General features: G+C 37.0%; 3 protein-coding genes across 5 annotated transcripts; 2 read left to right on the top strand and 1 right to left on the bottom strand.

Moving 5' to 3' along the window:
• Positions 1-130: 130 nt before the first annotated feature.
• Atg7 (Autophagy-related 7) lies at positions 131-3443 on the bottom strand. 3 transcript variants are annotated; one of them, XM_072018758.1, is made up of 9 exons: positions 3184-3443; positions 2916-3116; positions 2362-2827; positions 1969-2285; positions 1587-1887; positions 1175-1522; positions 996-1111; positions 608-902; positions 131-535 (listed from the first exon to the last, which is right to left on the bottom strand). In XM_072018758.1, the coding sequence occupies exons 2-9, from the start codon at positions 3107-3109 to the stop codon at positions 470-472; spliced, it is 2103 nt and encodes a 700-aa protein (XP_071874859.1). In that variant the 5' UTR covers positions 3110-3116; positions 3184-3443; the 3' UTR covers positions 131-469. The 3 variants fall into 3 exon arrangements, with proteins under 3 accessions (XP_071874859.1, XP_071874858.1, XP_071874860.1); XM_072018757.1 differs by having other exon boundaries at positions 2916-3119; positions 3184-3442; XM_072018759.1 differs by lacking the exon at positions 3184-3443 and having other exon boundaries at positions 2362-2838; positions 2916-3052.
• A 738-nt stretch (positions 3444-4181) lies between these two features.
• Positions 4182-9231, top strand: Aux (cyclin-G-associated kinase). The gene is made up of 7 exons (XM_072018750.1): positions 4182-4434; positions 5029-5090; positions 5165-5750; positions 5814-6601; positions 6674-7393; positions 7467-8600; positions 8695-9231. The coding sequence occupies exons 1-7, from the start codon at positions 4311-4313 to the stop codon at positions 8800-8802; spliced, it is 3522 nt and encodes a 1173-aa protein (XP_071874851.1). The 5' UTR covers positions 4182-4310; the 3' UTR covers positions 8803-9231.
• A 333-nt stretch (positions 9232-9564) lies between these two features.
• Positions 9565-21940, top strand: LOC139995016 (uncharacterized). Its single transcript, XM_072018114.1, has 14 exons — positions 9565-9814; positions 10230-10757; positions 10832-11847; positions 11973-12834; positions 12910-13259; positions 13347-13719; positions 13790-13857; positions 13938-14865; positions 19674-19973; positions 20053-20217; positions 20302-20969; positions 21041-21289; positions 21367-21665; positions 21753-21940. The coding sequence occupies exons 2-14, from the start codon at positions 10314-10316 to the stop codon at positions 21938-21940; spliced, it is 5910 nt and encodes a 1969-aa protein (XP_071874215.1). The 5' UTR covers positions 9565-9814; positions 10230-10313.
• The last annotated feature ends 173 nt before the right edge of the window (positions 21941-22113 follow it).

The raw sequence follows: 22113 nt of genomic DNA, 5'->3' as shown, positions 1-22113 counted from the left end.
TCTTCTTAGATTTCTTTTAAAGTTGAACTTAAGTTTCAATTAGCCTGTAAACCAAGGATTATTAAGGAACAACAGTACTATAGATGATTTTTTTAAATATATATAGGGGACATAGAATAAAATACCTGTCTTTCTTTTAATTTTCAGCCAATTCAAATGTTTTATTCAACACATTTAGCGTTAAAAACAAATTCAGAGGCGTAACCTCTTGTATACTCTTCTAATATTTGCATAAAATCTGTATACACAAGTCATGTGCGTAATAAGACATATCTTGTAATGAGATCTTGACATACATTAATGTCAAATGTCAACATAACGATAAAAAAATTAAAATAAAGCGATTGCAATTAACAGATATGAATATTAGATTATAAATTCTTCCAATGCTTTTTATGTGGTAAAATTGAATTCCTTAAATATTGTATTACAAGAACTAGAACTTTGTTAAAGAGAAAACTTCGCATATTTAAGGTATCACATCATTTCCATCATCCTCATCGTCATCGCTTATGCTATCCAACGCGTAACAAAGCTGTAATTAAAAATTTAATAAAAAATTGACAAAATTGAATGATTCGACATAAAATTTTTAGAATATATGTACCTCGTCTAAATCAGGCCTTTTAAGTATTTGCTCCAGTCCTGATAATTTTTCTAAATAATTCGGTATATTACATGCGTCCAAAACAAAAGATAAACCCCGATTTTTATATTCCGTGATAATAGGCACAGAGCAAGCTGTGCAGGATGTAAATCTATGAGTAATCGTTAACTGAGTATCGTAATTCCACAGGGAACCTCGTATCGTATGTGGTATACATCCCAACAAGCCTACCAATTCTGTATCGCTTGGGCTAATATTATCTCTGCTGTTACCCACTAACGCTTCTGCCTCAATTCTGTTAGATACAAACAATAAACCATTAATTATAGCCAATTGTAATATATTGAACTTTTATTTGTATTAAAGTTTGTATTATTTTTATTTTTACCCATGAGAGTGCTGCAACAAAGCTACCAATAACTCGACTGCTAATCCTGCAGCAATCTGTGATAAACCCGGCCTGCTAACTGTGCATTGCTGATCCAATGTTCTGTCAGTTTGTGACTATAGAATAAAGTAACTTTTATAAAAGGAATAAGAATAGTAACAATTTTATGATAGACTTACATTTCCAGGCTGTGTTACATCGTTACAAAAATAGCAACCGAGGTCCATACCGCGGGGATTCCTAGCATCCAAGTCTGGTGAAACCGGACTAGTGAAATTTCGAGTACCGTGCCTCTGTACTGTATAAGAATCAAAACCCAAGGCTGCATTGATAGCAATCTTGTTCTTAGCAGCGCAGAGAACCGTAGGTAGCCACCTGGCCTCTCGAGAATCCAATAGAAGAAAGACAACGTCGCTCTTCTCGACAAGTTCTTCCAATTTTTCCAGGGACTGCTTCGTAGAATCCAGCATACTTTTACCAACAACATGCCCGGGCATTGGAATGTGTAAAACTACACCTTCTGCATTCTATGTTATTAGTAAAATTAATTTAACAAAGCATCGATGAAATTAAAAATTTTTATGTACTCACTATGCTCGGTCGGATGTTCAATAGAGCGTCCTTAGCTGCATATGCTTTATACTTATGCTTCACAGCATCCTGATGACTGTACAAACTTTGTCGCACTGTGTTGCTATGAGATACGTTGGAGCTATCGACGAAAGTTATGTTATTAACTCCCCAACCTAGGAGAACTCTTGCTACGGAACAACCTAAGGTTCCAGCGCCTAATAAAAGACACTTAAGATTACAGATCTTTTCTAAATCTAGGTCAGGAGCAAGACGCCATTTCATTAGCTTCAAGTTCAGATTGATAGCTCTGTCTGACAATCTGATAGAAGATAAAAATGCCACTGAAATATTTGATATACGTACTTATCGTTAGTATTTAATTTTTTTTTTAAATAATTACTTGGTTGGATCCATTGTATCGGATAAATTAACTATGGTGGGACCCAATTTATCGTTTGAGTTGCTTTCCCAACCCACCAGATGACTCATAAACAAAGCATCTCTTATGTATTTATAATTTTCATATTCTTTGGTCTTAAGTTTAAAAACAATACTTTTCTGTGCTTTACTCCCTCGTATGGATATGAATTTAATGTTTTTTGAAAAATAATATGTAGGACAATGCCAACATAAAAGACATAAAAGATTACGTAAAGGCCAACCTGGATTGGAAGTCGTACATGGGTCATAAAATGCAAAATATATTTCACTATATTCCTAGAAAAATAGGTAAATATACATATATAAAAAGAATTGTATAGTATTTTTATATAAAATAAATCTTTTAATATACTTGTGATTGCTTTTCCCTTGCATTAATTGTTTCTACTCCTGTTGCCAAGTCAATAATATTCAGTTTACCTTCTTTTGATATTGAAACTGTAAAATAACTTTTTGTCCTGCTATCTAATTGTAAGAAATGTTGACACAAATCTTCTACTTGTCTCGCTGTGAATTCTTCATTAATTGATTGTGGAGATTCTTGATAATACATTTCAGGCAATTTCAATGGAGTTGGATGTGCAACCCAATAATAAAATTTATATTTTTTTAAATCTGAATAAGCCAAGACTAAAAACAATGACAATTTCCATGGGTTTTGCAATATTGTTCCATCTTGAATATTATTTATAATATCCTTTCCCATGGAATTGATGAATTGTTCAGGATTAATTTGACGAAATGCTTCAAAAGTATTTGTATTAATCATATGTCCAAAGCAGAGAACCGATGAATTATTATTTAATGTCTCCAAGTCTCTAAAAATTACCTATATAGAATTAACTCTGACAGATATTTGAAATATAATGGTTGAAATAAAAAATTATGTCACAGACATGAACTTACTCATTGAACGATGTGAAATCCAACACCAATGGATTGGTGTTGTCTTCGTTTAACGATTGGAGACTGTAATTTCCCCATAGATTGACACTTTTCTCATCAAGTTTGAATTTGTCAATCTTCAATTCCACAAATTTTGCCCAAAAGGTGCTATCCGTAGAAGACCTTAATTTTGTAAATTTTACAAATTTCGCCATTCTCAAACTTCTGAAAATGATTGAACCATTCAATAAAAATACGTTATCAAGACGATAACAATAACAAGACTCACAAGTATGTATTACAAGTTCCAAAGCACGACCACTGGGTCTGCTTATCTCAAAAACTCGCACGCTGTTATTTACTCTATTATCGATAATGAATTGAACTAGTAGTACAGAGCGAAAAAATTCATAGAATCGAAGAAAAAGCAATTAATCATCGTATCAGGTCGTGATTTTACGAATTTTCTACACGCATGCGCGTGTTTCGTGCAAACTAATAAATTGCACTCTTTTCAAAAACCAAGTAGTAGAAAATTTTCTTTAACTTTCTCTCTGGAGATTACCTGTAATACAAAATAATATTTTTTCTTATAATTATTATTATTATAGTAATAACTTATTATGACTTGCCAATTCCTAATATTCAACTGGTAGAAGAAGATATTATTTATTTTCACGAAATCCACAAATGTAAAAAATTTAACTGTAAAATAAAAATTAGCTTGGACCATTTTAATATTTTTAAATTTTTAATATTTTATATCCTATTTGTACGTATCATACGTATTTGTGATTACTAATTGTACATATAGATTGTCAATTAATTATAGATTATCATATAAATTGTTATCAGCTTTCTAATCATAAGGATATAAAGATGTGAGCGTGCGATAAAGGAAAGCGATATAAGAATGAAAAGAGAACGCTGCACAGAGACCTCTTGTGTCCTCATCTAATAACGTACGCACATTCATATAGTAAATAATTAAGTATAACACTAATCAACGAGCGACGCCTCCATGCAGCGTTCTCTTTCTACTTTCATATCGAATCCACTTACACGGTAACATATGACTTGCGTACTCTGTCTTTATATCTCTATACATCTAGTACACAGAAATGTCATTGATACGGTACTGTCGGATCGTCACTAATTATAAATATAGCTCCAATTTACCCTACACTTTCTAAATTGATATTATCATAGAGTAATTACGTTAACTTGTTAATTAACGAAATAATTAATTTGTGTGAAAGAAACAGAGATTGTTATCATTTTTAGAATACAAAAATACCACTGATACGGCACTGTCGGTGACGTCAGAAAGACAGTATGGCCGGACAGCATCGGCTGTCTGCATTGTAACGTACAGAAACGCTTTCTGGGGGTTCGACGGGATATTTTAAAGGAAATATGTCAGATTATTTAAGATCCGCTCTGGGATATTTGAACGGAGCCACGAATACCAATGAATACGTCGGACAAATACTGGAAATCAACAATGTGAAATTACGTGTGACCAGACTACTCGCCGAGGGTGAGTCTGTCAACCCTTCTAGCACTCCACTGTCACACAATTCCACATTCTAATTAAAATATTTCCATATTATAACCGTTTTTAATAATCGAATAAAAATACTTGTTTTTCGATGCAATTTAAACTATATAAAACAATAGCTGACACTGTGCCAACAATGTATATTATTCTCCTCTTGACATGTGTCAAATGTGTTTTGACATTCAGCTATACAATACTAGTGAACCAGTTTGTTATATCTAGAATGTTTTTAAAAACAGCCAATTAACTAATATATATGCATTCAAATACCTATATATTATTAGCAGGTGTTGCTATATACTTTACTTGAATATATAATTCATTATCTAAATTTAATATAGTTTGTTGTAATGAAAACATAAATGAATTAAAATTGAGACAAGGAATTATATACAATTGCTTTTCCATGGTAAAGGATTGCTGATTCATTCAGAAATATCGATATTTAAGAAACATTATTACTGAAATAAAAGTTTGATGTGTAAACTTTATCACACACTTCTCTAATACTTCAGACTATATTTCTTTCTAAATTATTTATTCTGGTGAATATTAAAATACTTCTATCAACAGGTGGTTGGGCCTTGGTATTTGCAGTTGAAGACATAAATACAGGAAAAGAGTATGCACTTAAGGTAAATCACTCATCCATTTACATTATTCTAAAGTAGCTACAGAAGATTATATTGATCTGCACTTATTCTTCCAGAGGCTTATAGCAGTTGATGAAGATGCCAACAGAAGTATTATGCAGGAGATAGAGATTTTGAAAAGACTATCTGGCCACCCAAATATAATCCAGTATCTCTATGCTCAACGTTTCGAACGCGAGGATCGTCAAGGATACGAGTATTTATTAGTAACGGAATTATGTCCTGGAGGTACAGTCGCAGATACGCTCAGAAGTTTATCGACGAATTCTCTGACTCTCGCTCAGATCTGTAAAATAGCCTACCAGGCTACAAGGGCTGTGCACCATATGCACAGTCAACAGCCTGAACCACTAGTACACAGGGACATAAAATTAGAGAATTTTCTAATCGGGAGCGATGGTCTGATCAAGCTCTGCGATTTTGGTAGCACTTCCAATCAGCAAATCTTGCCAAATCCATCTTGGAATGCACAAAAACGCGCCACCTTGGAGGATCAGATGGCGAAATATACTACACCCATGTATCGAGCTCCAGAGATGATGGATACATGGAACAATGAGCCCATTGGTCCTCCAGTTGATTGCTGGGCGCTTGGATGTATAATATACTCTCTAATAACACTAAGGCATCCATTTCCTGAAGGTATTCAATTCATATCATGTTAATAGCAGAGTCAATCCTTATTTAATTTCATTTCATTCGTAGGTAACAAGCTCGCAATAGTTAATGGCAAGTACACTTCACTTCCGCCTAATCCTCGTTTAGCCTGTTTACACGACATAGTAAAAGGATGTCTCGATGTGTCTCCGATACGAAGGCTGACTACATCAATGATTTTGGAGCGGTTAGCAGCGATAGCCGAGTCAAACAACTTTGATCCTAGAGAACCCCCGAAAGTGGAAGTTTCAGTGAAGACTCCACCGCCTCCCAGACCTACTCAACCACCTAGCACACCCACTCCGCCACCGAGACCATCTCCTCCAGTAAACGTACCACCTCCAAAATCTACTCCAGCGACTCAAACTGCAGTCGCCAAGATCCCCGTAGCTCAACCGACAGGCCTATTTAGCTCATTGAAAGGCGGTGCTGGCAGCATTTTGCGAAACTTGAAGGATACTTCGAGCAAAGTGATGTACTCTATGCAACAGAGCATGGCCAGAACTGAATTAGATGCCAGTTACTTAACGTCGCGTATATTAATCATGCCCTATCCAGCAGATGGAATAGAGTCTGCCTATAGAGCTAACCATGTGGAGGATGTAAGAGCATTTTTACAAGCTCGACATCCTCCGCCAGCTCGTATACAATTGTATAATTTATCTCGGGGTCGACCAAACGTGTCTAGACTTCCTGGTAGACATATCGACTGTTCTTTCGCCTATGCTTCCTCAGATTCTAATGCCCCGCTGTTGTCAGCTCTCTATCAGATATGTCAGGATATTTATCGATACCTGAACGCCGATTTTAATCACATCGTAGTGTTGTATTGCAGTGTGAGTATACTTTGGAGCCTCTTAGACTAATTAGAAGCCATAATATTTTTTAATGTTGCTTCCTTCTTTTAGGATGGATATAGAGCCAGCGCCACGATCGCGTGTACTTTACTAATATACGCTAGAGCATTCTCTACACCTGAAGAAGCCATAGCGATGTTCATAACAAGGCGACAGCCTCCCCAGCTGCAACCTTCGGAATTACGTTGTATTAACTATATGAGCTTGCTGAGTACCGGTGTACAGCCTCATACAAAACCTCTAGCCCTTTGTTCCTTAGTAATTAAGCCTGTTCCACTATTTACTAGGGCAAAAGATGGTTGTAGACCTTATGTCGATATTTATAGCAACGGAGCTTTAGTATTTTCCACTAAGCGACCAGAATACGAGGATATAAAGCTGTTTGGAATGATGAAGGGAAAGGTTCAATTGGCACTTGGCAATGCTACCGTTAGAGGAGATGTTACCTTAGTTATATTCCATGCCAGGCAGCAGCTGGGTCGTATGATAGGAATTAAAATTGCCTCTGTTCATTTTCATACTGGTTACATACCGCTTAGTGAATCTGCTTTAACGTTTAAGAAGAAGGATCTCGATGATACGCCTGAAATAGGCGGGAATTTCAGTGTTATTTTGAATATTATGATGGCTGAGGAGAATCCAAAGATGGCAAGAGTTCCAGCTCCTTGGGAAGCGGAAATATCCTCGAAATTGGAACCAGATCCATTATTCGGATCTACTTTGGAAATGGAAGAAACTTTAGAGAGCTTTAGAATCTCTAAACCAGAAGAGGTAAGTTATAGAAAGTCTATTAAAAATAATTAAAGTTTAGAGATTTTATGATATTTTGATGTAAAAATGTTAGGTTCAGAGAGAAGTAACGACTCCGCAACCAGTCGAAGCACAAAGCAACGTTAATGTACAACAAGAAATACCTCAACAACCAGTAGAGGACATAGAAGAGCAAATAAAAGAAGAAATAAAGTTACAAGAAGCAGATTTATTGAACCTAGGAATGCCAGACACCAGTACCTTGAATAATACTGTACAAGCTACAGTAAACCCGGGATTAGATATTTTTTCTAACTCGTCAAATTTAACTAGTCAAAAAGAAAGTGATCTCTTAGGAGGCTTCGGTGATTTTATTCAACAAGAAACTAAAAACACCGTGCCCACTATTACCGATCCTGTCCAAAACGATCTACTCTTTGGACACGATCAGCCTACTACTAGGAATGACAATGCTAATAATAATTTGAACAATTTGTTCTTCAATCATAGACAGCCTACTACTAAGCAAAACCTGAACGATTTATTTGATCCACTCGGTGGAAACACTGCGAATCTTTTAGGAAGTATGCAAGGTTCTAAACCGAATAACTCGAAGCCTCTATCCGAGGAAAACTTTCCAAGAAATTCGAGCGTCCCCAACTTTGCAGCTCAAAACAAGGATCCCTTCGCGAGTCTTGCTAGCTCCCTAGGAGCTGGATTAACGTCTAGTTGGAATGGCACGCCGAGAAACTCTAATACTCCACAATCCGCTAGCCCCGCTCCAGCTAGCACACCGATACACTCTAGCCCCAATACGCACAGGAATGCAACTAACGAGACCAATACCGCCGCTGCTGCTGCTGCTGCTGCTGATAGCGGTGCAACAGGCAATAAAACAAGCAAATCGAGTGGTGATGCCTTCGAGGATCTATTGGGCAGTCAAGGCTATAATTTCTTTAGTTCGAGAAAAGCAGAGAAAGACAGCCCAAAGACAATAAATCAAATGAGAAAAGTAGAAGCTGCTAAGAATATGGATCCAGATAGATTGAAGATTGCCGAATGGACAGAAGGAAAGAAGGGTAATTTAAGAGCCCTTCTTTGTTCGATGCATACGGTTCTCTGGCCAGAAGCTGACAGATGGCAACGGTGCGAGATGCATCAGTTAGTTTCTGCTGCGGATGTGAAGAAAGCTTATAGGAAAGCTTGTTTGGCTGTGCATCCGGATAAGGTATTATTCAAAATCTGAAACTATCGAATAAAATTTTAATATAAATATGAACAACGATATCGTTTCTAATCCTTTTTCATACTGTTCTTTATAGCAAGCAGGAACGGCTAACGAGAACATTGCAAAGTTAATTTTCATGGAACTGAACAATGCATGGAGTACATTCGAGAACGATGCGTCGCAACAAAACTTATTTAGTTAATTATTCCGATCTGACTGTTATGTACTTGTTATGTCCACGAGTTAAGGTAGTTCCTAGCAGAAAGAGAGACCCGAGAATATTATTAATTATTATTAATTATTATTAATTGTAAGATATTGACTATATTATTATTATTGGTAAGACATGACTCTCCGTGTTACATTCCGACTAATGTTATCTCAGCTGTAGCGGAAGAAGAGAAAAGAAGAAGCAATTAAGGGATTATAGCGAATGCAAATTTTCGAAAAAGCTGCATCTGAATGGCTACCTATGTACATGCATCTTCTTGTCATATGAAAAAAGCCTTGTAAGATCACTTAAAAATGGGGGAACTGTATTAGACGTAACTGCGGCATAACGTGTATATGTATATAAGGCAAAATGTAAATTAAGGAAGATTCCAAATATATAAAGATATTTTCCGGCCGACTACAGTCTCTTCCATATTCCACCGTCCATCCACTGTCTATTTAACCAAGACTTTTTAAACATCTAACAAATTCCAAATAATTTTAAATACCATTTTTTGTAATTTTTTATACAATAAAAAAGGGGATTATTTATTTAAAAAGCGACTATTTTATTTACGTTAGTGATAAAAAAACAAGACCACAATTTTAATATCTTTTAGAGGGAAGTTGAGAAATTGAAACAGTAGAATCCAATCTTAATGTTCGATGTCTCATGGTCCACAGAGAGACGCACATGAGAGATAGATATATAAGTACGTGTGGTATAACACGTATTTGCGCGAGAGAATGGTATGTGTACTGTAGGGGTGAAATTTAAAGGGAGGGGCTGCTCGAAAATGGCTGTTATGCACGGGGTAGGACGTCTAGAAGAGGGCAAGTGACGGTTCATCCCTGTCTTCCATACTGACCAATTGACATTATTTTACGACAATTGATACGGTTACCTAATCGATAGCTATTATGTGGCGGCTAAGAAGCAATCTTCGTACTGCTCTTCACCCACCCCCGGATCTGCGACATATGATTCGCTTCGGGAAAAGGTAAACTGTCACAGCTCTTTTTCCTCTGTACGCGTTCAAATTTCCTAAATTTAATCGTTAAATTTATCCGATTTTATGCACCGTTTCGTTACGCGTGAAAAGTTCCATGATTTATTTAAATAAAGTGTGGACCTTGGAAATTGGAGTACGCAAATGATTAAAAAACGTTTCAGAGAGAAAGTATGAAATAAAAAGACACCTTTTACGGGAGCAAGGCAACGTTTTGTGTCAGAATCAGATTAATCATGGCATTATTCGCGCAAACACGCTAGAAACACGAGATATCTGTATGTAGCATTGTCAACAATGTGAAACTAATTTGTGACACGTCCATGAACCATAACTGACTCATGTAATCATATACAAGGAATATCAATGACGAATAATTCGTTAATTCCGATTTCAACGATTACAGATTGGAACCTTACATGAATGATGTAAGTCAGAAGAGCTAAGCAAAGAATAACAAAGTGGAGAGAAAGATAGAAAAGCGAAGAAGATGTTCGGCTTCGCTTGGAGATTTCTATTCCTCTTTTTGCTGGGTACTTGTTTCTGTCTCTGCTCTACGGATCCTGCCAGATCTGTGAGAGCCATTAAGGGACGGTTTCGAACATCTTACGCTGCATGGCGTATCGTGCTGTGTCTGACACAACCACAGGGTTCACTGAAGACAGATGTACAAAAAGCATGGGAGAAAGCAAGGCTGGAGTCATCTCATGCAGACATGAACGTGTCTTTCATAGAGGCACCAGTCAAGACAGATTCGCTGTCTTATCCTCTGTCACTGTTAAGCAAATTCTGTAATGAAATCAAAGCTGGGAAAACTGTGTTGAGTCTCATCATTGGAGGAGGATCTGCAGCCAAATTTCTCGTCACTGCTGCAGCTTCCTTGAATATTCCAGCCTTGTGGCTACCATTTACACACGAGGATTTCCTTAGACAGGTTTGTAGTCATAAATAAACTGTTTTCCTAAAAAAATAGCTTTTATGTAGTTAACAAAAGATTCGAATTTACAGGGAAATATTGGTCAATACGAAAGTCGTATAGGTTCTAGTACAAAGGAAGTGGGAGCAGCTGCTGCTGCCTTGATGCATAGAGCAAATTGGCATGCATTCACTCTCCTTATAGATACTACCTTGCTGCCAATGACTCATCTTTTACACGCGAACCAAACGACTTTAACACCTAGAACTATTATACATCTTCCAACGAATGACAAGACCTTAAGGATGAGACTCAAAAGAGTTGCCGAAGAGGGTGGTAGTGGAGGAGTCATAGTGATGGGTTGTGACTTGAACAGTGCACGAAGAATCCTAGCTGTGGCTGGTAAATATGAAATGCTTGCAGGAAGATTTCTGTGGCTCTGGTTGGATCTGAAAGCAGAACTGAGACCCAACGAACCAAATATAATCAGTTCTACTATTATACACAGCTCAAGATCGTCGATAGCAACGAATGAAAATCCTTCACCCGTAGAGAGTATAAACCGAAACGCGAATCTCGTAGCGGAAAGCCAGTTATCGTTAAATTCTTTGCCCAGTTTAGCGAACGATATACATCGATTACAAGAATATAGGTGGCAGAGCGAGAGGTCTGTGAACAAACAAGAAGATAGAAGCTTTAATTTTGACGACGACGAGGATATTAGAATAATGGACAAAGAATTGAATTCCAAGGATTTTATGCCAGTCGGTATGCTAGCGTTGAGACCCTCTGGTATAAAATTGATGGGTAGTGACACTATATTATCTAGAATGATCAGGGAAACCTCTCAGGCGCTGGACGAAACATTCTTAGAAGTAAAACCCAGACTGAATCGTTTGGGAGAAGCTCAGCTCGAAGAGAACTTTGTACCAGAATGCTTTCCAAAAAGTAGCGCCAAATTTTTGATGAGCAAAATGAGGCACAATGTTTCCAAGACATTGACTCAGAAGTTAAGAAATTCCGTGAGTCAACTTTCCAAGGACAAGGCTAAGTTCCAGTTGCTGAACTTACAAGCCATAAGATTTCCAGGAAATAAGACTCAATTGAGGTGTGTGTTTAATTAAACGTTCTTTTAAAATAATTAAGTCTATCCTTACAATTCTAAATCTAGATTGCTCCAATTATTCAAAACACTATGTTCGAGATAATGTATTCCAATGTTCTTCCACACAGATGGACGAAAGTCGGCACGGTGAAAGGTGGAAAGGAGGTTCATCTAGACACGATAATTTGGCCAGGAGGTGGAATCGTGCCGGCGTACCTGGAGCAAGGAGGCGAAAAAATTGGCATGCCAATGTATCGCATAGTAACAGCACTGGCACCGCCGTTTACGATGGTTACGAATCTACAGGAAGGTCTTTGCTTAAGAGGACTGTTTTGTCGTCAAGAAAATACCTTGATGTGTTGTTACGGTCTAAGCATGGACTTGATGTCCCTTGTGTCTCGTGAACTAGGATTCCGATACGACTTGTATCTGGTAAGAGATGGCCTGTTCGGCAAGAGAAACGGCAGCACATGGAACGGAATCATGGGAGAACTGGTCTCTGGTCGAGCTCAATTAGCCTTCGCACCACTCAGCGTGTCTGCTCGTAGAGCAGAAGTAGTCGACTTCACGACACCGTATTTCTTCAGTGGGGTCAGCTTCCTCACTGCGCCAAAGCTCAAGTCAGAAATCTCGCTATTTGCTTTCCTATTTCCATTCAGCACAGAGCTGTGGATCGCTGTTTTTACGTCGTTGAATTTTACTGCTATAGCAGTGGCACTGTACGAATGGTTCAGTCCATTCGGCCTGAACCCATGGGGTAGACAACGAAGCAAGAACTTCTCGATAGCTTCTGCTTTGTGGGTAATGTGGGGTCTTCTTTGTGGACATTTGGTCGCCTTCAAGGCACCAAAGTCTTGGCCTAACAAGTTTCTAATCAACATTTGGGGCGGTTTCTCCGTTATCTTTGTGGCTTCCTATACGGCCAATATAGCTGCTCTTATCGCGGGTCTCTTTTTCCACCCTGCAGTGAGCAATTATCACGATAAAAGTGTAAGCAAATTTTTGCTTAGGATATTATATCTTATTTCCGAATAAACTAGCTAGTGATTGTGTTATGTGTTGCAGTTACTGTTGCAAAGGGTTGGAGCACCAAGAGCATCCGCAGCCGAATACTATGTACAGAAAGCAAACACACAATTGTGGTCTCACATGGCCAGATACTCTTTGTCGAACATCGCCGAGGGCGTGGAGAGATTAAGAAATGGTACTTTAGATATTCTCATAGCTGATACTCCTATTTTAGATTACTATCGGGCGATAGACGATGGTTGTCGATTACAAAAGATCGGAGACACCATAAATGAAGACACATATGCCGTCGCCCTTACTAAGGGTCATCCTTTGAAAGAAAGTATATCTAAAGTTATAGCTAATTACACGAGCACTGGACTACTGGATATCCTGCAAGAAAAATGGTAAACTACTTTCACAAGAATACTGTCATTTAATTAAAAATTGCAAGTGAATACGGTCGAATAACTGGAAAAAAATGATCATAACAGGTATGGTGGTTTACCTTGCATTCGAGGGAGAGAAGGAATGGATACTGGCCTTGACCATGAACAAGGAGGACAACCCAGACCTCTGGGTGTAGCTTCTGTTGCCGGCGTATTCTGCCTTCTAGGAATGGGCGTTGTACTTGGTACAATTATTTTAGCTGGAGAACACTTGTTTTACAAATATACGTTGCCCAGATTGAGACATAGACCGGAGGACTCTATATGGCGCAGCCGTAACGTGATGTTCTTCTCACAGAAATTATATAGATTCATCAATTGCGTGGAGCTGGTGTCGCCACACCACGCTGCCAGAGAACTGGTTCACACGGTACGACAGGGTCAGATCGCCTCCCTGTTTCAAAAAAGTGTTAAGCGAGTAAGTGACTTTTTGCTTCCGTAGACTGTAACTTTTTTCATATATCTACAAGGTAGCCATGTTCCAGAAGGAACACGAACAACGTCGAAGGCGCAAAAGTAAAGCTCAGTTCTTCGAAATGATCCAGGAGATCCGGAGGTGAGAGCTGAAGAATCCATTAATCTTACTTGATTACTCCAATCCGTAAATCTAATCAGTAAATCGTTTCAATTTCGCAGAGTCCAACAAGAGGAGAAGATAGAAACTGTATCAGAAGAGCAAGAGAAAGAGGAAGAGGAAAAAACTGTAAAAGGAAGAGAAAGAAGCAAAAGCAAGAGCCCTTTGATGCCTCGAAGTCCAAAGAGATCAGAGAAAAGCAGAAGTTCGACCAATTTATCAAGCTCCAGACTAGGATTGTCTCCGATCAGCCTGGAGGCCCCAATGAAACCCAGAGAATTCACTCTGAGCAGCACTAACCTCAGAGCTAGAAGCCCTTTGGAAACAGTAGGTCGTCGCTTGAGCCACGGAGATGGAGGATCACCACCACCGCGTCTAGGCTCTAATTTCGGTGGCAGTGCAACGCTAAGACCGCTAGCGCCAACGAAAAGCGATTCCACGGGAAGTACGACACCAACGATCAAGGGTGAATCCACTGGGGGAGGTGCTCCTACACCCAGATACGCGAGAAGTCCTGCAAAACGAGGACAATCGTTCCCAGTGTTTGCCACGTTGAGGCCACCACACTCGTCCAGCCATCAAATGTCCAAGAGTCCATTATTATCCCCTAATAATGAGCTAACTTCCGCTATCGGACGGAAACTATCTCGTGAATGGGGTTCGGGAACTTTAGATATCAGCAGGTCCTCCGAAACGGTCGCTGGCGGCTGCTCTTATACGTTGAACCAGGAGATGACGTTATCCTTAGAGCGACCGTCCCATGAGAAGATTCAGAACGATCCCCTACCTATCAAGAAGCCTATAAGAAGAGCCAGAAGCCATGAGAACAGAGACACCGGCAAGCTGATGGCCGATCTACCGTCACCAAGACTCACCGCTCAACCGGTGGTAGGAGGCCGATCGGTAAGCGAACGAACGAAAAAGCAGTTAGAGTCCGAATTGAAAGCGATCTTAAGTGCCAGAGCCCACCACCGCGACCTTCATCCCCCTTGATAGACGACAGGCTATCTCACCTAATTTTAATAAAGAGACAGAGAGAGTTCTTGCAGAAGTGAGCCATAAAAGCTTCGAGGATCGTTGCCTCTGAGGGGCTTTGGTTGATTTAAGCAATATCAGATTTATAGGTCAATTTGTAGAAGAAAAAAAAAAAATCCGACAAACAGTAAAACAAAAAGATATATATATAAAGGAAAAAGTATATATATATAGACACAGTGTCTCTGGAGGTAATTAAAGTGTAACACAAGAAAGAGATTCTCTCACGAAGAAAGAGTGAAATCTCTTTATCTGTTCATGTTGTTACGTACATTGATAATACTGATAGAGTATGTTGATAAAAAAAATGGAAAAAAAGTGCTATAAAACTTTAGTAGTTTGTCTTAACGAGTAGCGACTTAAATGAGTAACTAAAGTATTTTCTTGTTGGCATTTTAACTCTACAGAGGCTGTCGGTCTGGGCGAGTCTCTCTTAAAATTATAATATGATTATTAGATATCGTACACTGCCGTATTTCTCAAATTCCTTTTGATCATTCGTAGATCACTCATCGACATCTTTCAGTTTGCCATCTGAAACAAATTGGTGATGGAGATTCGAACGACCGCATAAAACAATGGCATATATTAAAGTAGAAAGAAATGAATAGAAATAAGTAAAAGCTGAGAATCGCTGGTCTACGGAATTTTGCTGACTCACATACTGCCATAAACCTTCTAGTATTTCTCTCATAAGAGGAGAGAAAAGGAGAGACTCGCCCGTAGAACTCTCAGCGTAGAATGACCATTTACTAAAAGAAAAAAATACATAATCTTATTAAAAATTATCTCATTCAAAATAAAAGAATGAATAATAAAATATATTGAAAGGCGGACGAAATTTTAATCGGACGAGTCACTTTTTTACCGAAAGCTGGTATACCATTATATGGAATGAAATTCTATCAGCAAACATTTAACGACGATAATTGTATGCACACATTAATCATTCTATTTGTAATTTCATTCACTGATAGTGGAAGAAATCGTGTGTTTACTGTGCAATAACCTTTCACCAATTATTAGACTGATAGGTGAAGAAAAATTTATCCAGGAATTGCACACACGCATCCACGGATCATTGGAATTGAACACGCACATATATACACTCTCTATCTCAAAATGTTCTTTTCCTCTTCCTTTATACTTTCTTTTTCCTTTTTTTCGTCAAACTGAAAATGAAGAACACGCACATATATATACTCTCTATCTCAAAATGTTCTTTTCCTCTTCCTTTATACTTCTTTTTTTCCTTTTTTTTTTTGTTTTTTTTTTTTTTGTCAAACTGAAAATGAACTATCATCGTTCCAACTTGATCCCAACTACCCAAACTTAGACTGTTAGAATGAATGTGTGGGACTAAATTAATTGAAAATAATTGATGAGCGAGGCCTTAGGAGTAGTCGATCCGCCCAATTCTTTACTTATGAATATAGCGTTTAATCGTATTATCGAACAATTCGCTATATAATTATAAATTATACATAGAGGATAGCGATTTAGTTTCATAGTTTTCTCGTTAGGCACTGTATCCGACACTCGTAACTGAAATTCTTGAAAGTCTAACGAGATAGAGACTCTCACAAATGCATGTTAGTTATCATCCCTGAAATTCAAAAATACATTTCACTAAATTCAGACTACACTTCAGAGACTCTATAAAACAACATAAGTTGCTCGCAGGCTGACTACATACAATTACTGAATCTTCAATCTGATGTATAACAAGTGTAACTTCTACTAATGAAAGTGTCCCAACTTATAAGTAACTACATTTATTTTACCATTTACACTGTCAGCACCTACATGTTTACACCTGTCATTTTTTAGCTAACAGACTTTCGAGAATATTTCATACATGATGATGAGGAAACAAAGACAAATATCATTGTGTTACAAACAATAAAGATAATTTCCATAAATTTCTTTCAATTGAATAACAAAGAAAAACGACTGGCTTGCTTGCAATAGCAGATTCAGGAAGTAATCAAAATACAAAGATATAGGGGGCCAGTTTAGAGTCACCCAAGCCTAACTAAATCAAAGATAGACTTATTAAATTAATTAATAGCTGTAACATTCTTTAATAAGTGGGTTCTGCCGGTAATTTAGTTCAGTAGTGATCATATATATTCTTTTCTCCAATTTATTCCAAAATGCATAAAAAAAGAGAAAAAAGAAACCTGTCTTTTGAAAGTCTTTGTACATATGTGTCTTCTACTCTAGATACCTGAAGAGGCATTATTGCACTGAATTAAAGGTCGAGCCCCCTACTTCATTGTGCGCCAACAAGAACCTGTACAGTGTGAGCATTTTATGGAAAGATCAGAGCAAAATTCATCTGTACTTCTACCTTTATTATTCAATTGCAAATCAAATATTCTGAAAATTATTACATGCGATAATCAAAAAAATTGAATCGGCCTATTTAATGTAGAATTTAGAGAATTCCCCTTAGTTAATTAAAACTTTTGGATCTTTTAGTGCTCTTTTCTTTCCATTCTCTAAATTAATATCATGAAGTGTTCTCATTGTTCTCATCAATAATGTCCATAAAAATAACAGATTTAAAATTCAAACTTTCGAAAATTTGAACTTTAAAAGAAAAGGAATATTTATTGCTTGATAATAAATCTAATATAAATTTGTATGATTCAGTTATTAGAGATAACTAGTAATTAAAGTATTAATAACATTCTAATAGCCTTAACACGTTATTTCCACGTCTAATGGCAATAAGATTATTCTATACTATAAAACACTGCCATAATTTCAACTATTGTTATATTGATTTTAAGATCCTGCCAAATAATATTATCGCATTAAATATAATGCATTCTTCAGGGCTCTCTTAAAAACAATTAAAACTTCTCAATGAAAAACAGATATTAACTATACATCGCAAATAAGTCAAGAAAAAGAGTATTTCCTCTTCAAATTCACAAGATATTTGGATTTGTCGCTTAATTATGAGAACATTTCCAATATAAAGTACAGAATATACTAACAAATTAACAAATAGGAAGTATCAAATACTGAGGACTTGTTGATTGAATTCTATGCATAGAAAAATGTCTCAATTCACAGAACAAGGTTCCTACTATCTTTGAAATTTATTTTTTCAACAATTACAATGGAACTTTGTACATTGTGGAGATTTAATAGTAAACTTCTCAACTGCATAGAATGCAATGCTAAAAAAATTCTTGAGGCTCAATATAGGTACTTCTGTCCTACTCTTTCGTTTTGGTAATGCGAGTAAAAACTAATAAGATCTAATTCATAAATACTTATCAAGAACTAACCATTACTTTAAAAACGTCTTTAATTTGGTAGATCAATTGCTACTTACGTTGCATTAAAGTTGCATAAATCATAACTTAAGCGTAATGCAACTTTAAGGAAACGAAATAAGTATTGTAAAATCATAAAGTAGAGGATTACACGAAGTAGTTGTATAATAAATCACAGAGATTCTGTTAAGGCGGTGACTTGTTGGCGTACGGTATTAGGTTAGGTTCCTCGTAACCTACCTCGTCTCTCTTGTTACGCCTACTATTATACTGTTATTGTTGAAAACTCCATATTAATAAGAAATAAATATATTGTCTCAAAATAAACGTGGTTTCTCATTTTCCCAATTTCAAACTCCTAAAAACTTCAACCTATAACCTCCTCATTTCTCAATCCTTACATAATTAGCTCATAAATATGTAATGTAAATCTAACGGTTGTCATTTTTTATACGTAAATCTCTCCAACATTTTCAGTTTACCATCAATTTACTGAAACGATGTAGAATACAAATGCATACACATAACTTAACAAATATTTAAAACATATTAAACGGATTCCTGGGTGACAAAATGCAAGCCAGAAAAATTACCGGACGTATTGGTTCAAAGGTGCGCGAACGGTCTCAAAGGTAAAAACCTGAGTAGCTGCTAACGTGCTTGATCATCAAAGCGAAATAAATGCAAGTCATTCACGTCATCTACGATCACGAGTGTTGTTTCACGGTCGAACTTTCGCTTGTGTTTGTCTCGTACATAGCCCCGTGTGGTAACCATATACCTAGACACTGTCTCTTATTACCTTATTATCTCGGTACGACCGAGCTGCTTGCGGTATAGTGACATGTAAATATAAACGTATTCGCTGTTGTCTTCCGAACGATTAATTCTCAGCATCTCGTTTTTTCACTCTTTACCGCCCAAATTTTTCACAGACACACATGTAAAGTATCGACGTACGTATTACGAGCATGGGTGGAATATATATTTTTCATTCAGAAACCGATCTCGAGTAACGAGTTACTCTTATCAGTCCTTAAGTAACGCGTTAAAATAGACGTTAAGATATCGATGTTCATCTTGGAGAAAGAAAAATTTGTCAACTCACAGGATCCTTTGAAAGCACGTGCAAATAATAATTTCACGTCCGACGTGAGTCAACATCAACATCATATTCATTAGTACTTATTGTTCATATCTGCGCCATCGAGCACGATTAATTAATTAATTGGCAACTTAGCCCTTCAAATTATGTTCGCTCTATCGCATCTCCTCTTCCCTTCTTAATTTACTTTGGGAAATTTATCAAGATTGCGAATTTTTATTCGTAATTGATTTGCATTTCTCTGTTTTGCCGGCGATTCTTCGGTCATTCCTGTAAGTATTTCTTATGTTTTTGAAATATGTTTTATATGTGGTGCTTAGTTGTGTAAGATTTTTTTATTATTGTTGAACTTAATTCTTTCATAGGTTATTTTAATGGATGAGGAAGATTGTTGCATGAAAAAAGAAGCTCCTAGCAGCTTCCATTCCAAAAATCTTGGATCTAGTTCTTCGTTCATGACCGAGGGTGAAGGCCTAGATTCTACGGAGAAACATGGAGATCTTGGTGACATGACATTTTACATGGCAAATTATATTAAAGATGCTATGAAGATGATGTTCATCATGCGCAGTCATCATATGCTCACTGATGTTATATTGGAAGTAGGGTCAGAGTTATTCTATGCACACAAAGTAATTTTAGCTGCTGCTAGTCCATATTTTAAGGTAATTTACCTTAAAGACGTACAAAAAATATACATTGGACAAATACAAAAATTACATTGGGTTGTTTTCAATATTTTAGGCAATGTTTACGGGAGGTTTGAAAGAATCTGAAATGTCTAGGGTAAAACTTCAAGGTGTCAGCCCAACAACGATGGCACGTTTAATGTATTTCATGTATACTGGCCAAATAAGAGTCACAGAGATTACAGTGTGCTCTCTTTTATCAGCAGCCACCATGTTTCAGGTACGTAAAAGATAAGTACATTTTTCTAGTAAAAAAAAAAGATGTCATAGTATCTAATATACTTTTTTTACATTTATGGTGCAGGTTAGTAATGTCATAGATGCGTGTTGTGTATTCTTGGAAAGACAATTAGATCCCACAAATGCTATTGGAATTGCTAATTTTGCTGAACAACATGGTTGTCAAAATTTATGTCAGAAAGCAAATCAATTTATTGTTCAACATTTTAGTCAGATATGTCAGGAAGAAGAGTTCCTACAGTTATCAGCAATGCAATTGATAGCACTAGTGAGAAAGGATGAGCTGAATGTACAGGAAGAGAGAGAAGTGTACAATGCAGTGTTAAAATGGGTCAAGTACAATGAAGAAGCCAGAGGACCCAAAATGGAGCACATATTGCACGCAGTGAGGTGTCAGTATCTCACTCCTAACTTCCTTAGAGATCAAATGAAAAACTGTGACGTTTTGAAGAAAGTACCTGCATGCAGAGAGTACCTTGCGCAGATCTTCAAAGATTTGACTCTTCATAAAAAGCCAGTAGTAAAAGAGAGAACACCTAACACTCGCAGAGTGATATACATAGCTGGTGGTTTCTTGAAACATTCTTTAGATTTGCTAGAGGGGTATAACGTAGATGAAAGAACTTGGACTCAACATGCTAAACTAATAGTCCCAAGATCTGGTTTGGGTGGAGCATTCCTAAAGGGTATGTTTTATGCTGTTGGTGGGAGGAATAATTCACCAGATAGCAGGTAAGTTTCTTAGAAGTGAAGATAATAAGAAATTAGACATAACATTTTTAAGAATTTATATGAATTTGCAGATATGATAGTGATTGGGTTGATAGATACAATCCAGTCACGGATCAATGGAGAGCTTGCAGCCCAATGTCTGTACCAAGGAACAGAGTAGGAGTGGCTGTTATGGATGGACTATTATATGCTGTTGGAGGTAGTGCAGGTGCAGAATATCACAATAGCGTTGAATGTTATGATCCAGATCATGATACTTGGACTAACGTGAAGCCAATGCACATTAAGAGACTGGGAGTTGGAGTAGCTGTAGTTAATAGGTGAAACTCACAAATTATTTAAGGTTTAAGAGTTTCTTATTAAACTACGTTATCTATGTGAATCCTGTTTATAACAGATTACTTTATGCCATTGGCGGATTTGACGGAATAAATCGACTGAACTCTGTAGAGTGTTACCATCCTGAAAACGATGAGTGGACAATGGTTTCACCCATGAAATGTAGTCGATCAGGAGCTGGAGTAGCCAACCTTGGACAATACATATATGTGGTGGGAGGATATGATGGAACAAAGCAATTAAACTCTGTCGAAAGATATGATACAGAAAGAGATATATGGGATCAAGTTAGTAGTGTCACTATTGCTCGTAGTGCACTTAGTGTTACAGTACTAGATGGAAAATTGTATGCAATGGGTGAGAACCAAAAAATATTTTTACAGAATAGATTTTATTTAGATTTGTAACTTTATTAATGAATGTTTCCTTATTCAATATTTACAGGAGGATATGATGGTGAACACTTTTTAAATATAGTTGAAATTTACGACCCTATGAAAGACACATGGGAGCAGGGAGTGCCAATGACTTCAGGAAGATCGGGTCATGCGAGTGCAGTATCGTACCACCAGTGTCCCATCCATTGTGATCATCTGGATCACAATATATCTCTAGAGAAACCACCATCGTGATATATGTAATTATCAGGTGTTAATTTAAATATTGGTATATAAATGAAATTCTTAATCTAGGGAAACAAATACAAAAAGTAAGGCAAAAATGATGAAAATAGTTGCCCAAACGGTGAACGAGTGACAGACTGATAATTATGTATTTCTGAGTTGTAATGTAAGTTCTGTTCTGG

The sequence above is a fragment of the Bombus fervidus genome, chromosome 15, assembly GCF_041682495.2.
Source record: "Bombus fervidus isolate BK054 chromosome 15, iyBomFerv1, whole genome shotgun sequence".
In the NCBI taxonomy this organism is placed as follows: Eukaryota; Metazoa; Arthropoda; class Insecta; order Hymenoptera; family Apidae; genus Bombus; species Bombus fervidus.
This window is presented reverse-complemented; position numbering and strand designations above follow the sequence as displayed.

What these genes read in the sequence shown, in the direction of transcription:
- Atg7 (XM_072018758.1), bottom strand. Translation starts at nt 3,109, where the DNA reads ATGGCGAAATTTGTAAAATTTACAAAATTAAGGTCTTCTACGGATAGC. An exon ending in CAAGGGAAAAGCAATCACAA is followed by an intron (nt 2,286 to 2,361) that starts GTATATTAAAAG and finishes CTATTTTTCTAG; the next exon opens with GAATATAGTGAAATATATTT. An exon ending in AAAGGCCTGATTTAGACGAG is followed by an intron (nt 536 to 607) that starts GTACATATATTC and finishes TTTTAATTACAG; the next exon opens with CTTTGTTACGCGTTGGATAG.
- Aux (XM_072018750.1), top strand. Translation starts at nt 4,311, where the DNA reads ATGTCAGATTATTTAAGATCCGCTCTGGGATATTTGAACGGAGCCACG. An exon ending in GAAAAGAGTATGCACTTAAG is followed by an intron (nt 5,091 to 5,164) that starts GTAAATCACTCA and finishes TTATTCTTCCAG; the next exon opens with AGGCTTATAGCAGTTGATGA. An exon ending in TGGCTGTGCATCCGGATAAG is followed by an intron (nt 8,601 to 8,694) that starts GTATTATTCAAA and finishes TGTTCTTTATAG; the next exon opens with CAAGCAGGAACGGCTAACGA.
- LOC139995016 (XM_072018114.1), top strand. Translation starts at nt 10,314, where the DNA reads ATGTTCGGCTTCGCTTGGAGATTTCTATTCCTCTTTTTGCTGGGTACT. An exon ending in GGAAATAAGACTCAATTGAG is followed by an intron (nt 11,848 to 11,972) that starts GTGTGTGTTTAA and finishes TCTTCCACACAG; the next exon opens with ATGGACGAAAGTCGGCACGG. An exon ending in ATGATCCAGGAGATCCGGAG is followed by an intron (nt 13,858 to 13,937) that starts GTGAGAGCTGAA and finishes TCAATTTCGCAG; the next exon opens with AGTCCAACAAGAGGAGAAGA.